Raw genomic sequence first — 15,065 nt, 5'->3', positions numbered from 1 at the left:
GAATGTTGGGGATTTTCCAAGATCTAAAAATAGCACAATGTTCCCTCGATGGAGTTGGTTGTGCTATGATTGAACTGTTTATTTGTCGTTAAAATATTGGAAACTTGAGACCAAATGTACTCAAATAAGAAAACAATAAACAGTTAAGCTTGATTGCAAGTCATATACGGAAGCGATGTCACAAATACAAATACAAATATTTTACTATAACATAGAGACGTCGACGTATAGTATGCCTCTGAAAATGACTGTGTACACATGTCATGTGAAGAGAGACTGACTGCAAAGTTATAGTGCAGTAATCAATTTTAATTAAATTTGGTGTCAAAACAAGTTTGCTGTAATTGCATAGTTCTGCCTGTTTCTTGCCCCCCCCCCCCCCCCCCTCCAAAGAGTTTATCTCTGTACAAAGGGAAAAAAATAAAACAGAAGGTGTTAGAACTGCCTTGTGGATCTATATTTCTTATAAAAGCTTGTGAAGGTCAGCCTCTTAAAAAATTAGAAAAAAACCAGAAAAATATGAATAAATATACATTTATGAAATACAAATAAAATGGAATAATACTTGTTGGTGTAGATTTCATGAAAATTCATTAATTATAGTACATAACATGCAGTACATTTCATCATTTGGTTATATTATTTTCACGCGGTGATTTCGCGCTGGCTGTGGCGCTGTTACGTCGCACGTGCACCAACTCTCGCGCAAGTTCATAGTGCGTAGGAATACAAGGTATACTGATATTTGAGAGCATGTTGGTTTTAAGTGTTTTTGTGTCCTATATAGTTGAATGAATTTACAGTTAATGTACTTCAGTCGTTGGATAAAAGAAAGAAACAAATTGTCTCATATTGAAGTTTGAGTCTGACATCATCATTATTATTTTATGCAGTCTATGATTTTCCTAAAAGCAATGGTGGTTTCAACCAATTGATAAAAGAGGCGTCCAGATTTCAATCCAGTCTGTTTCGGTCACTAAGGTTCGACCAATCAACAAATGGGGCATGTTGATATCAGTCCTGTTAGTTTCTATAGATCTATGAATTACATGTAGCTAGTTACTTTCTTTAGAGCTATAAATAAACTAAAGTTTTCGTAAGAAATAGAGGGAATCATACTCGATCCATGTAAATATAGTCATATCAAACCCGTAAGCCATTATGGCCCTTCAGGCCTTTGATTAAAATTTTTATGATTTTTTTTTTTATTTAAATTTAATATTACAAATGATTATGATTCAAAGGCACGGTAACGTTAACTTTCAAATCCAAGTAGTTATCAGACATAATTATGAAATTTTTAAAGGAATAATTTTTTTTTCGAATATTGTGGTATGGGTACCTGTAAATATGTAAGTCTTTTTCTTCGTGTCGGTCATTTTTCCCGATTTGAATAGAAAAATTTAATGCAAGCATTACAGGATATAATTTTTTGCGTGTTTTTTGCAATATTCAAGTGATCACGAAAAGCAAAATATTAATTCTTGCAGAAATACACGAATTAATGGCAATATTCCTACAGAGCGAGGAAAATCATGGTCGTTCATGGCGTTTGTTTACCGGATGTTGCACGTCGTTTCTATTTCAAAACATTTTCTTACCAATTGCTTCCTCCTATGTTCTGAAAAAGGTTTTAGTTCAACGATTCAGATTTTAAGCTCCCATGCTTTTGTATGCGTACAATGTAAACAGCATTGCATAACATTTGTCATCAAAATGGAACATATTTTCAGATTAAAAAATTAAAATGAATTTTTGGTCAACCTTATAGTAAATGATTATAAATGTTTTCTATTTAACAACTTGGAGTTAAATTAAATTTTTCATTAGTTGTTTTTATTGCCTATTTAATAACATAATAGTAAGAAGAAATCGAATAAACTAAAAAATATACATGAAAACGTGCAAATCTCAAAATAGCTCAATTTACAAATTCAATTATATATACATTGATATATTTAAATATACATGTATAAAATGAAATTAATTATCGGAACAATAGACTACAGATTCAGAAGTTTTTTCAAGGTTTCATTCAGGAACATGCCTTTAGGATCCGCGCCCGACTTCTTTAATTGAGTTTTGAAGGACGATATACTCCCTGCCATTTTCTACAAAAAATCAATGTAGGGAAAAGATTACGATGTAATTATAACTAAAGTTACAAACACATTGAACTATGTTTGGGTGATAACTATACATTTCGTATATTGCAAATTATAAAAAAAAAAAAAACTTTTAAAGAATTCTTTTCTTAATAATTAAAACTTATGGTTATTGTGAGGGTTATTACGAAAAAGACTAGACGTCTTACATTGATAACCAAACTAAAAAAGGCAATTTCTCTACTTTTTAGACACGTGCAGTTCAATGAGTTATGTACATGCAACAACTTTCGCAGAAAATCGTAATTCAAATAGGCTGTGTATATATGCTGTCCTTTACATTTTGGTTAGAATCGAAGAATGTAAATTTTAAGGACTCTGCCTTAACTCCAAAGTTTCATATTGATTATATAGTATAATTAAGACGTCCGTTAAAGATACGTCGGGACCACACGGTTGATTTGCCGCTCTGACGTCGTGAAGGAGATCTGGGGGAGGGGCGGATTATAATCAACCGTAAGTTTCATAAACATTATATCATAATGACGTTTCACCAGTTACCTCCTGGATATGTTCGTAGATCCCCGGTAAGTGATCCCAGTGCTTGGCCAGGTGAGGCACGCCCCCCAGACTCATCCACTCCTGACCCACATCCTTGCTGAACCTGTCCCATTCCTTAGACCCAGGAGAGCTGATGATTTCGATACAGATCACGTGACCTGATCCCCCTGTGGCGGGGTTACCAAGAACCCCGCTTCCTAAGTACGCATCGCTGAAATCGTGCATTAATTTTGCTTTCGTAAAATAAGGTATCCTATTTATCAATTGCAATTTTCACAGTAATAGATTTTTAAAAGCCTTTTTTCTGGGCTGATGGTGTTTAATACATGTACAAAAAGTCATATTAATTAATTAATCCAGTTGACTTCGTCATTTGTTTTACATATATATCGCATTTGAGGTTATTTTTTACAGAGTATATATATTCATAAATCGTAGATATATAAAATAATATCATAATGTCAAAATTAAATTATAATTTATATCTCGTGTGACTATATACTAAGTCACGTGATAGAACATGCGCAAACCTGTAAGCCATGAAGCGCATTTCTAGCGCCAGGAGCGGATACTCGTCCTTCTCTTCATAGTGATCAACCCGCTTGACAACCACGTGGATTATCTGGAGAAGTCGGTCAAAGTCGTCGTCATAGTCAAAAATAAACTCCACGGAATCCACCGGGGTCGTGTCGATGTGTTTCCTGGAAAAAAATCGACAAAGAAAGTTTCAATATGGTTCAAAATTTGAACGTGTTCGATGTAACTAATTTTCGCACACACAACCAGTTCGCGGGAAAGTTATTTTGAAGTTAGATTGATTGGCATATACTAGTACACAAATCTCTCTCATAAATCGTTGTTCAAGTATATAATATATAATTTTTATATAAATCGTAAGGGATGTAAATTACATGAAAGGTCACCAAGAATTTAACGGAATGTTGTACAGACGAAATATAACTTGTAATTGTACTACTGTCACAATAATCATTGTCAAAATGCACTGTATACTAGTACTTGATATTATGTATTTGTATTTAAAACAAATTTAAAAGAACAACTTTATAATTTACTGATGATTTAGTACAAAAGCGAAAAAAACAACAACATTGAATACATTTGATTTGTACATACTGACCTGAAATGAACAGAGTGCGCATGCTCCTGGTGTATCTCTCCACTCGGATACAGCACGTATTTCAGAGACTGAAAGGCGACCCAGTTAAAGTATGGCACCATGCTCTGTAGCTCCCCCATCAGAGGAGAAATGGCCGACAGCGACGACTGGGAAATATAATCTTTAGTGTCGCGCCAGGTGTAGAAATCCCAGTCCTCGGGGTCCACGCTAGGGGGCGCTTTGTTCGTCAGTCGTACCCACAATTCATCGTTTTTCGGATTGTAATCCCCCACACTCAATGAGTTGTACGGAAACCAAAATATGTGGGTGGACCAGTTGTTCTCCACAAGAGATTTCAGTTTGTCCGCATAGCAAAATACTTCTCCCAAGTTATAGTATAGGGTTTCTGTCTTGACCACAATTTCAGGCTCCATCTTAAAAATAACGGAGTAAATAAAATACATGCATTTCACGGTGAATATAATCTCATAAATAACGTAAGCTGCAACATTAAGCTGCACAGTTATTTCTTTAAAAATATTCCTATGTTACAGTCATGTGAAATAAACTTTCAAATAAAGATAAATTTATTCATTTAAAAATGGCAATTATAATTTGTACAAATATGACTGTAATCTATCGAGTTGTCTCCCTTATTAGGGCGGCATTGCACCTTAAGAGTGATGTCGTATACCACACCAAAACAGCCAAAGCTGGCGATCACCGCTCTAAACATTGCCTGGCTATCTGGCGTGTAGGTCCTAAGCTCGCCACTGGCGTCAAACACACGCATTTTGATGACGTAATCACTGACGGACATAGCGTTCCGCCCCACTCCCTGTCATTGTAAGAAGGGGGTAAAAGACTAATGGTGATTGAGAAAAAATATAGAAATTTGAACACTCGATCGTTATCGTAACCAATTGTAATAAATTTGCCCCATTATTGCCAAAACAATTCACAGTTTACAAATCAAATTAGGTAAAGAAATATGCAGAAGATACACATGTAGAACTGTAAAAAGTGCCTGTTTCATACAGATATTAGTCGATATAACAATTAACTTAACAAAACGCACGTGTAAAGTACAATCATACTGATCAGATTATGAACTCACGTGACAACCCGCGCTAATTACGCCGACCATCGACATCGTGTCAAGTATGACATTGGTTGGGAGTTGAAGCTTATTTTTCACTTGAAAATCCCTTAACTCTCCAGCGGTAACTCCCACCATTACATCAACTTCGTTACGGCTTCTCTGCAGGAAGAAACATTTTGAAATGAATTACTCGATTGTTGTGACAGTATATCAAGTAAATATTGAAAAATAGTTTTGCTAATTTTCATCAAATTCTTTTTAGAAAAGAATTTCTATTAAAAATTTTGTAAATAATTTAAAAAATATTTATTTTTCTCAAAGCTTTATATACCCCGGTATTCAATTGTGAAACGGGTAACGTTTTAATGTGTAATACACAGCACCAGCTAGCTTACATTTGATAATCTAATTTTGGCGCCATGTCTGTAGTCACTTCGAACTTTACCAAGTCTCATTAAAATCTGGTGGTCATCACTGAAAACTGGTGCCCAGCTATGTGAAGTACCAGCGCATCGTAATTTGACCCCCTCCTCATTTGCTGCGGCAATAACTTTTTGTATATCTTCCTTTGAGATAGGACTACAGGAAATGACGTCAGCACTGTATGTTCCCGCCCAATTTTCAAAATGCTCAATTTCCAAATCGGGACTATGTCCGATTCGCTCCTGAAGACGCTTCATCAATACTTCCATATCTTTCTTAAGTAATTAAATCGATAATGTTTTATGAATAATTCAGAATTTAAGTTTGCGACATACTTTTCCGGTATAGACGATAGCTAGAGTGTTCAGAGAATACATATCGTTATTGAATTACCTTTTCTGTTACAGCCGATTTAACATTCTCTTGTTGTTTCTGTTTCTTTTTCTAAAACAAAGAAACTTATAAATTCTTCAAAATTTACTTGATATGTAACTACTAGTAAGTAATGTAATCCGTTGCGTCGTGCATGATTAAAATATTTAATTAAGTAAACTTTTATGGAGAGGGGCATCTTCGCTAGCCAAGGGTTTTCGGTCCCCATTGGGGAGTAAATTTGACCGAAAACCTTGGCTAGCGAAGATGGGAGAGGGGGTTGTCAGATTTCTTTGAACAAAGCCTTCAAATCGAGAGACAACAATATATGATGTCAAGTTTCAGAATCCCACTACACCTTGCTGTAGACTTGAGCACCGACGTCGACATTGAATATACTCGAAGAATTACCAATTTGAAAGAATGTGACACCACTGACCTAAGGACTATAATTATTGGATAACAACTTTTGTCAACGACATTCTACAATCAATGAATTTAAAAAGAGCATAAAATTTAACCATGCAAGGAGTCAAACAAAAGGTCAAATAAGACCAAAAAAAATTAAAAATGAACCAATTTAACATAGAAACAAAATCAGGTAAACCAAAGAAATGTGACAGAGACAGTTATATTGTCTCTGCCTGGGTTTGAATCCGGGTCCTCTGGCACACCAGTCCTGGCAGCCCACCACTCTTTCGATCGCGATCTAAAGGGTTAACCCACTAGCTAAAGCTAGTAGGAATGCCATATACCTGACTCTACCACAGAAAGCTTACCAATTAATAAATATAAACAAAATTAATGCAATGCTAAAGTAAGCAACATGACTGAAGGAAATCCTACCATATCATCATTCAGAAGTTTACAGTCCAAGAGGAAAACCTCGAAGTCGAGAAGTTCCTGGAACTCTGCCAGCCATCTTCCCTGTCGTCTGCTTGTACGACCGGTATCTTCTTGTCCCGGATGCACGCTTTGATGTTCTCTTTCAGGTCGGCAGCGGTCTTAGGGACTTCCTTCCTGGAGACCTTGACCTTGCGTTGTGAGAGGCCAAGTACGCCTCTTTGTGGCTACTGAATACTGAAATTTCAAACAAAATTAACATGCTTGGGGATTCATTTCGTGGAAACCTTGACCTTCGTTTGTAAAAGGTCAAATATGCCTCTTTGTTGGCCGCTGAGAACTGAATATTTCAAAATACAGATCAGGCACGTAGCATCGGGGGGGGGGGGGGGGGGGGGGGGGGGGGCAGGGGGGGCCTGGGCCCCCCCCCCCACTTTTTCTCGCAGCAACAAATTTTTTAAAATTTACATATAAAAAAATGAATTATACTGGAGTTGCCCCCCCCCCCCCACTTTTTTGAAAGTAAGTAAAAAATTAATATGAAAATAAGGAAATGAGGAGTGAAATTGAAGTAACCTGTTCCCCCCCCCCCCCCCCCCGGATTAGGAATTTCATGATTTGCAGGGGAAAAAAATTGATAGGGAAGATTTTTTTTTTTTTGGAAGTATAGTTTAGTCTACCCCCCCCCCCCCCACCCCCACGGATTAGGATTTTGAAGATTTTTGGAAACTTTAAATTTCCTTTTGTTTTTTTTTTTGCTTGTGAAGATTTTTTGGATGGGTCTGCCCCCCCCCCCCCACTTTCAAAAACGATGCTACGTGCCTGCAGATCATGTAAAAATCAGTTAACTGAGAACTCTACAGTGATGCAATCTTTTTGGCAAGTTATATATCTAAGAATGAATAATTCTACATTTTTAAAGTCATTTTGATTTAAAGTTCGATTTAATTATCGGCGAAATCAATTTAATATACGCTTTTATCAATTTTATGTAACAATAACAATTATTCAAGATAACTTAAACAAATTGTAACACGTAATGTGTACGCAACAATAGATAATATTTCTGTCCTATACTTGAATGTTAGATATAAAAATGAAAGATTTTTCTCCCCCCAAAAAGTGTTTATCCTAAAATGAAGAGATACATGTTTTAAAACTACTGTCTAGTCGCAATATTTTATGCGTCGTATATTTGAAATTTCACCCATAAAATTCGAAATCTTGCACGAGTAAAAATTAAAAATTTAATGAAGTAAAAACAATACCTTATTACTTGAATTTCCCATTCTAGAATCGTTACAATACACGACGCCACCTTGTCGCACGCCAGAACAATAATTGTTAATCAATTGCAAGTAGCTTATAGTATCATGACTCATGATGGAAACGCCCCATCTCCGATACTGATGCAGTTGATCCGATCAATTTATCATAAGCATCCAAATTGTTCAGGGTTTTGTTTGAATTAAAACCATTTTTAAGAAGGTTAAACTCATTTTCTGGAGAAAAAAAATTGGATTTGATGGATATTTAAATTTTTTAAATAATTTACCATAACGTGTTAGTTATTAAATCGCAGAATATTGCGATAAAATAAAGTTTGTATTATATTGTCGTTGAATCGTCAAACATACCTATGTTAGAAGTACTCTGATAAAATCAATGTATTTTTTGTCGAGTAATTAAGCAACATAAAAAAGGTGTGTAAATCTGCGGCAACATCTGTGTTCTACATGCTAGTGAATCTGAAGTATTAGACATCTAAAATTATCTTATTTTCTAATCGACTAATCCAAGATCTAATCTAAAATATTTGCATGCAATATTTCATGGTCATAACTAATGCCCAGTATTGCACAGTAACCGCCTCCCCACCCACCCTCAACCCAACGAAGAATAAGGTAATGTTTCAAAAATATATTTTTACTTATTCGTTAAATGGTAATTTAAATTATCTGTGACTTTATAGAAAGAGTTACTGTATCATATGCATGTATGTTGAATTTTAATTGAAACCTGCCAAAATTGCTTCGCAACAACTTATACATGTAGATCATTATCCTGGACTTAACACCCCTTCCATTACTCCATAGCATATTGTTCAATTTTAGAATAGTAATGACGAAGGTTCCCAGGAGGGACATTGCTTGATGGTGGGGGTTCAAGGTCTTATTGTCGTAACTTTGCTTATATTAGATTAAGTAAGTCTAGATATCCATGGGATATGCAGGGATTCTGTTTCTTTAAAGGACCAGCCAGAATTCGATATATTTTTAATGTTTATAAGAAAGGTTCAATGCATATCGGCGGTATAAAACTCGCTGTGAATTAGAACCGTTTTAACAAGAGCTTGGACTTTATGTAGTTGTGTCAAACAGCAACGTGACGGAGGCCTGTCCATTTCATTGCTAGCCACTCAACTATGGCTCTTTGAAATCAACAAGATTTGTCTGGCTTTTGAGATAAGACTACGCAATCGGTTCATATTTCGCTTGAAACCACGCCATTTTTAACTTGTTTTGACGCAAGGAATAGATAGTTACGCCCGACTGAAAGTCCAAGGTCTTGTTAAAATGGTTCTACATAGACTTAAATGACTAAAATGATGAACATTAGGAGTGTTGGAGACTCAGTACTAAGGGGTGGGGGTGGGGGGCTGACAATGAATTGACTAAGCTATAATCAAGCATTTCTTAAATACAAAGAAAAGATACCAGACTGAGTACAGTCAAGTTTTTTTTATTTTCTCAACATATAACACCAAAAATTGTGGTTCTTATACATGTAGCTGTACACATATCCTATACTAAATATGTATCTACCTTCATACATAAAATTGATTTCTTATTCATAACTGTACCAATTTTTTGCAACCTTTAAAGCAAAGTTCAAAAATTAAAATCATTTATATATTAACTAAATGCCTATATCCAATGTACAGTGTTTAAATATACTCATTACACAATCATGTACAGTTTGTATAATTATATAATTCAACAAACTACTGCAGTAAACATTCAACTCAACTGGATTCACATTGACAAAGAAATCCTTCATATACCATAAACAGTTCAAGATATCAGTTTATCATTATCGCTCTTAAATTTCCATGGTCTGAACACATATTCCCTGATATTTGCCTCTATCATCTTCCTGTTTAATGCTAACTATGAAACAATTAATATCAATTTGTCCCCCCTGCTGTAACAGTTAGCTCTTCTGTGTTTCAGTGTTTCTATTTTTAGCACTATCCATGTCCTTCTTGGTGTAATACTTTTTATGTTTCCGTTTCACTGGTTTTTGTTGCTGCAGTTCAGATTTCCAAAACTCCTCAAAAGATCCAGGGGCCTGGTACCTATTAATGATTAAGGAAAGATGATACAACCATTATAATTACTGTATATTCCTTATTTTACACGAGAACTTAATTTCGCGATTCAACTATTTTCCATCAAATCGCGAGAACATAAAATTGCGAATGCCGAAATTTTATCACAGTTTCATGAAGTTTACATTTGTCCGAAAATTAAAAGTGAGATTTTAGAATTCGCGAGATGGGATTCTCGCGATTTTAAACCGATATTAATTCCTCGCGTTTAATTAGGAATTTACAGTATTTAAAATTGCAGATTATGATTTCATATTTTCTGTACAATGCCTCTTGTTCTGAATAGATTTACAACAATTTGCTGTTCCTTTTGAAAGGCTTGCCGGTTTTTATACCATAATTGTCGGAAACCTAAGGTTATACTTCATATGCCTTTCGAGTAACATATAGATACAGTCCATGAGTTTGCAACAATGCTATCTCATTTACTTGGGAGTACATCTATATGCAGAGATAGAGGAAGACCAGATTAATGATCAAAAGAATATCTTATTTACCCCGGTGTGCTGGCATCTAATGGATCTTTGGATAATAATATAGAAATGGCAGGAATATCTCTGTTGACTTTTAGTCTATAAATAGAAGGGAAGCTGCTTTGAATGATGATATTAAAGGAAAACTTGCTCTGTTAAGACTGTTTATAAAAGACAATTTTCAAAACAATTTCAATACCTTTCTAATCCTTCAACATTAGGTTCCCAGAACTCTTCAATTCTAAAAAAAAAAGAAAAGATTTTTTTTGTACTTTCTGCTTTGGTCTTTGGAGGAGATTTTTGTGATTTCAAAGTTACATTATAAATCTATATAATATACCTTCTATTCCTAAGTTTCGTAATTTGATGAAGACCCTATGAAAATAAAAATATTTAGGTACTAATACATCAATACTTAAGTCATATCTAATTTTATATTCTAAATTAGATTTTGCTCCCCATTATCTCCAATGGTTGTTTGACACAGTATTATTTATTGGTAATCACATTTACACATCATAAATGAAAGCAATGTTCCTCAAAATTGTAAAACATGGAAAATCTTAAGAAAATTAATTTCTATCACTTTAAAAAGAGAATAAATTTTCACAGGAAATGCATTGGAAGACTGTACAGAAAAACAATTCTATGGAGGATGAAGAAAATCAACCTTAATTTTCCTCTTCATGATTTCTGCACAGGTGACAGTCTTTGTGATGGCTTTTCCAGATCCATTCCACACCACTCTTTTCACTGAGGGATTCTACAGGTAGAATGGGAAGAGTTAAATAACTACTGGTTTTGTACACTTAAAAAAAACCTCATGAAAATCATTCTCTATTTACTTTATCAGTACAAAAAAAATATCTGTACCTTGCACTAATCATCTGAAGCAATATGTCATATTATCTTAGTGTAGCCAATCGGGAATCATCACACCTTGACCTTATTCAATGCACAGCCAATCAGCACTGATCAGGAGTCAATCTCACCTTGACCTAATTCATGACACAGCCCATCAGGAATCTCTCATCTCTCACCTTGAACTTATTCGTGTCACAGGCAATGTGAAAATCTCTCACCTTCACCTTTTTCATTTCACAGCCATTCAGAAATCTCTCACCCTGACCTTATTCATGTCTAAGTCCATTTATGAGAAAATCTCTAACCTTGACTTCATTCATGTCACAGTCCATCAGAAATCTCTCACCTTGACCTTATTCATGGCATATTCCATCATTCAGAAATCTCTCATCTCTCACCTTGACCTCATTTATGTCACAGTCCATGAGAAAATCACTCACCTTGACCTTACTCATAACATAGACCATCGGGAATCACTCACCTTGACCTTATTAATTGCGTAGCTCATCAGGAATCACTCACCTTGACCTTATTCATGGCATAGCCCATCAGGTTCCGGATCTTGCTGCCAGCGTTGACCTTCATGTCCACACCGGTCTGGTCTACTTCAAACAGTGGCTCCATCTCCACCTCTCTCGTCTCTCCTTTTGTGTAGTTCTCCATAGCTTGATGTGTTAGTGTTGTTGAACTGTAAAAAAAATATCAAAAATTTAATTCAGTCATTTAATTTTCAGTACTCAGTATGATGCCATAAGAAAATGTTTACTATTCTTCTTATCTGCGCATGTAATAAAAGAACAATATGCATTGTAAGAAGTGCTAAGATATCAATAAATCTATAGTCCTGGCAAGTTAAATATCAAAATCGTTAAAAAAAAGTCAGTAAAACGGTAGGTATGTCGGCTTAATAAATCTAGTCTAGAGCTAAAACCTAGGCCTAACATATTACTAGACACTTGTGTGGTTAAAACAACAACACAAGTGTCCAGTAATACAGATACAGATCATTTTATTCTAATTCAGAGTCCAGAGCAGACAAGTACATGACATATAAAGTATAACAATCATAGCCATGATAGCAAAAGACAATGTTAATTCCAACAATGTTTCCCTTAAGGATGACGTTTACTCAGAATGAAAAAAAATTCCACTGATGATAATGAAAAACCAACTATTGTGTGTTATAGACCTTACATGGTAGTGTTATTCTTCACTTTCAAAAAAGTAGGTCAATGACCTACTTTTTGAGTTAATGGCCAATGAATATTTTTTGAAAATTTAAGAAAAATCCATAAAAATGTTACACCAAGATTGAGATTTTCTTAATTGTGAAAATAATACAAATTGCTTAAATCTTTAACAAATGAAATACAGTTTATAGATAGTAGTGGCATTGAATAGATACAACGCATTAAGTTTTCATTCACAATTTTTATAGATATTTTAGTCCGAATTTCCTCTATCAGTTTTCAAATTACTACCCATTTTTGATTCAATATAACAAAAAACTGAATGATGATAATGCGAAAACATTTATAGTATTAAACTAAGTATATTGACCTTTCTCTGCTGGCATAAAATTTATATGAGGTCAATGATCAAAATTTTGAGATATGATGTCTTTTATCATTTTTAGGCATTTTTCAATATTTTTGTAGTGTGTTCAATACGATTATCTAAACGAAAAAGCAAGATAAAACCAACAAAAAATATGCAAAATTATGTTGACTAACAAATAAAATCTTAACTTTAAATATGACAGTACTACCAAAAATATTTCAGTGGAATACAAAATCTGAAAAATTTAGTCCGAATTTCCTCTGTTTTGCTAAAAGTCAAACTTTGTCAGAGCCTAATTCCATAATTTAGTAAAAATATCGATTGTTATGTCAATAATAATTCATTTCATAAATACTTTTTGTACTTTAAACAAATTTTACTCATGAAATTGAACTTTTTAACAATCCGGATTTGAGAACTCAAACCCTGAGTAAACAACGTCCTTAAACAGTATTTTATTTAATAATGAGTACTATAGCATGTAATCATTGATTAATTTGTAACATAAGTAATGTTTTAGGCCTACAGGAATTACGAGATTTCTCGAAACTAGCTCAACAGTGGTCAATATCTGTTATCTAAAATTCATCAGATTTAAATAAGTTTGTGATCTTCTTCTTCTTCCAATACAGTTCATCCCTCGGTTGGCCGAGTATTGTCAAACTCTGCACATGTGCGCAGCGGCGAAGGACTGTACACTTAAAAGAGTTCTTTTTACAGGTTAAAACAGGGTTAAAAACAGTGTTCAACTTATTCCGCCAACTGGATCCCTGCCTTAAACGCCTCCAGCGTTGGTAAGACCACTAGTGTGTCTGGCAAGGTATTCCATAGGCGGATGGCTGAGGGGAAGAAGGAATACTGGTGAATCTTGATCCGGGAGTGTGGCACGATGAATCTCATGGAATGTCCTCTGGTTGTGGTGGTAATAACTGGGGTCGGGTAGACTTGAGATGGTATTGCAATCAGGTTGTATACTATCCTGTACTTCATGATCAATTTCATGTTTTGGCGTCGTTGTTGTAGTGACGGCCAATTTAGGTCTTTTATCATCTTTGATACTCTGCTGTATGTTGAGTAGTCCCCATTGACAAGCGTGCCGCTCTGCGTTGGACCTGTTCCAATTTGTCAATGTTTTGTTTGGTATATGGGTCCCATATTGTGGCAGCGTATTCAATGTTAGGTCTGACAAGGGTAGTATAACACTGGGCTTTTACTTTCTTGCTACAGCTGCTGATGTTGCGTCGCAGGAAGGCACAGGTGGAGTTTGCCTTCTTGGTTATGATGTCGATATGTTTGTTCCAATTGTCATGTTGGTGCTGAAGGTTAGGCCCAGGTATTTAGCATGGGTTACATGAGCTAATATCTTTCCATGGATGTTGTAGTCATGGTACACGTGTGATCTCTTGTTGGTTATGTTGATCACCTCACACTTGTCTGGGTTGAATTCCATAAGCCAGGTTTGTTCCTATCTTTGAAGAGTGTCCAGGTCTTTTTGGAGTTCTTTAGCATCCTCTATACTGTTGATTGTTCGGTATAAGAGACAATCGTCAGCAAATAGTCTGGCTGTTGATGATATGTTCTCTGGCATGTCGTTTATGAACAGAAGAAATAGTAGCGCTCCCAGTACAGTTCCTTGAGGGACGCCTGATGTTACGTTCGATGATGTTGAATGCTTTCCTTCTAAGACTACTTCTTGTTTTCGTTCTCCCAGAAAGTCGCTGATCCAGTTATTAAGGTTATCTCTAATGCCGTAATGTTTGATTTTTGCTAAGAGTCTCTGGTGAGGAACCTTATCAAAGGCTTTACTAAATTCTAAGAGTATTGCGTCAACTTGTTGGTTCTTGTTGAGGCTGGATGCTAGATCTTCCACTGTTAGAAGGAGCTGTGGTGATTCACATGAGTGTGATTTCCTAAATCCATGCTGTGACTCAATAAGGATTTTGTTGGTGATGGTGCAATGTGTATCAGGCTGAGCACATGACTGCATGCTACTTTCTATTTATTTACAATGTTTTCGGCTTATATGAAGGCTTTAAATGATAAATCATGAACAGAATATGATTAATACAATTAACAATACTTACATTTCCGCAGATTAGTCCATTGGTGTTGAAATTCCTTCTAATATCTGATATCCATTTACACCATTATTTTTTCAAGCGCCACATTTAACATAGAGGAAATTCGAACTTTTTCAGTGTTATGTCGTAAACATACTATTTTCTTTCCAAATAAATATTAAGTTGGGCTTTCC

The 15,065-nt window shown here is 35.2% G+C and overlaps 2 protein-coding genes across 2 annotated transcripts; both read right to left on the bottom strand.

The window, feature by feature from the left end:
- Window positions 1-1,763: 1,763 nt before the first annotated feature.
- LOC105348401 (L-gulonolactone oxidase) lies at window positions 1,764-6,673 on the bottom strand. The gene is made up of 9 exons (XM_066073042.1): window positions 6,527-6,673; window positions 5,702-5,752; window positions 5,281-5,583; window positions 4,901-5,044; window positions 4,457-4,621; window positions 3,805-4,217; window positions 3,197-3,367; window positions 2,667-2,877; window positions 1,764-2,111 (listed from the first exon to the last, which is right to left on the bottom strand). Exons 1-9 carry the CDS (start codon window positions 6,527-6,529, stop codon window positions 2,004-2,006), a joined length of 1,569 nt encoding a protein of 522 aa, XP_065929114.1. The 5' UTR covers window positions 6,530-6,673; the 3' UTR covers window positions 1,764-2,003.
- Window positions 6,674-9,294: 2,621 nt separating this feature from the next.
- On the bottom strand, window positions 9,295-15,051 carry LOC105348400 (ribonuclease P protein subunit p25-like protein). The gene is made up of 7 exons (XM_011457794.4): window positions 14,896-15,051; window positions 11,774-11,939; window positions 11,058-11,150; window positions 10,728-10,762; window positions 10,587-10,628; window positions 10,412-10,486; window positions 9,295-9,881 (listed from the first exon to the last, which is right to left on the bottom strand). Exons 2-7 carry the CDS (start codon window positions 11,912-11,914, stop codon window positions 9,737-9,739), a joined length of 531 nt encoding a protein of 176 aa, XP_011456096.2. The 5' UTR covers window positions 11,915-11,939; window positions 14,896-15,051; the 3' UTR covers window positions 9,295-9,736.
- Window positions 15,052-15,065: the final 14 nt, after the last annotated feature.

This window comes from Magallana gigas, chromosome 10 (assembly GCF_963853765.1).
Source record: "Magallana gigas chromosome 10, xbMagGiga1.1, whole genome shotgun sequence".
In the NCBI taxonomy this organism is placed as follows: domain Eukaryota; kingdom Metazoa; phylum Mollusca; class Bivalvia; order Ostreida; family Ostreidae; genus Magallana; species Magallana gigas.
This window is presented reverse-complemented; position numbering and strand designations above follow the sequence as displayed.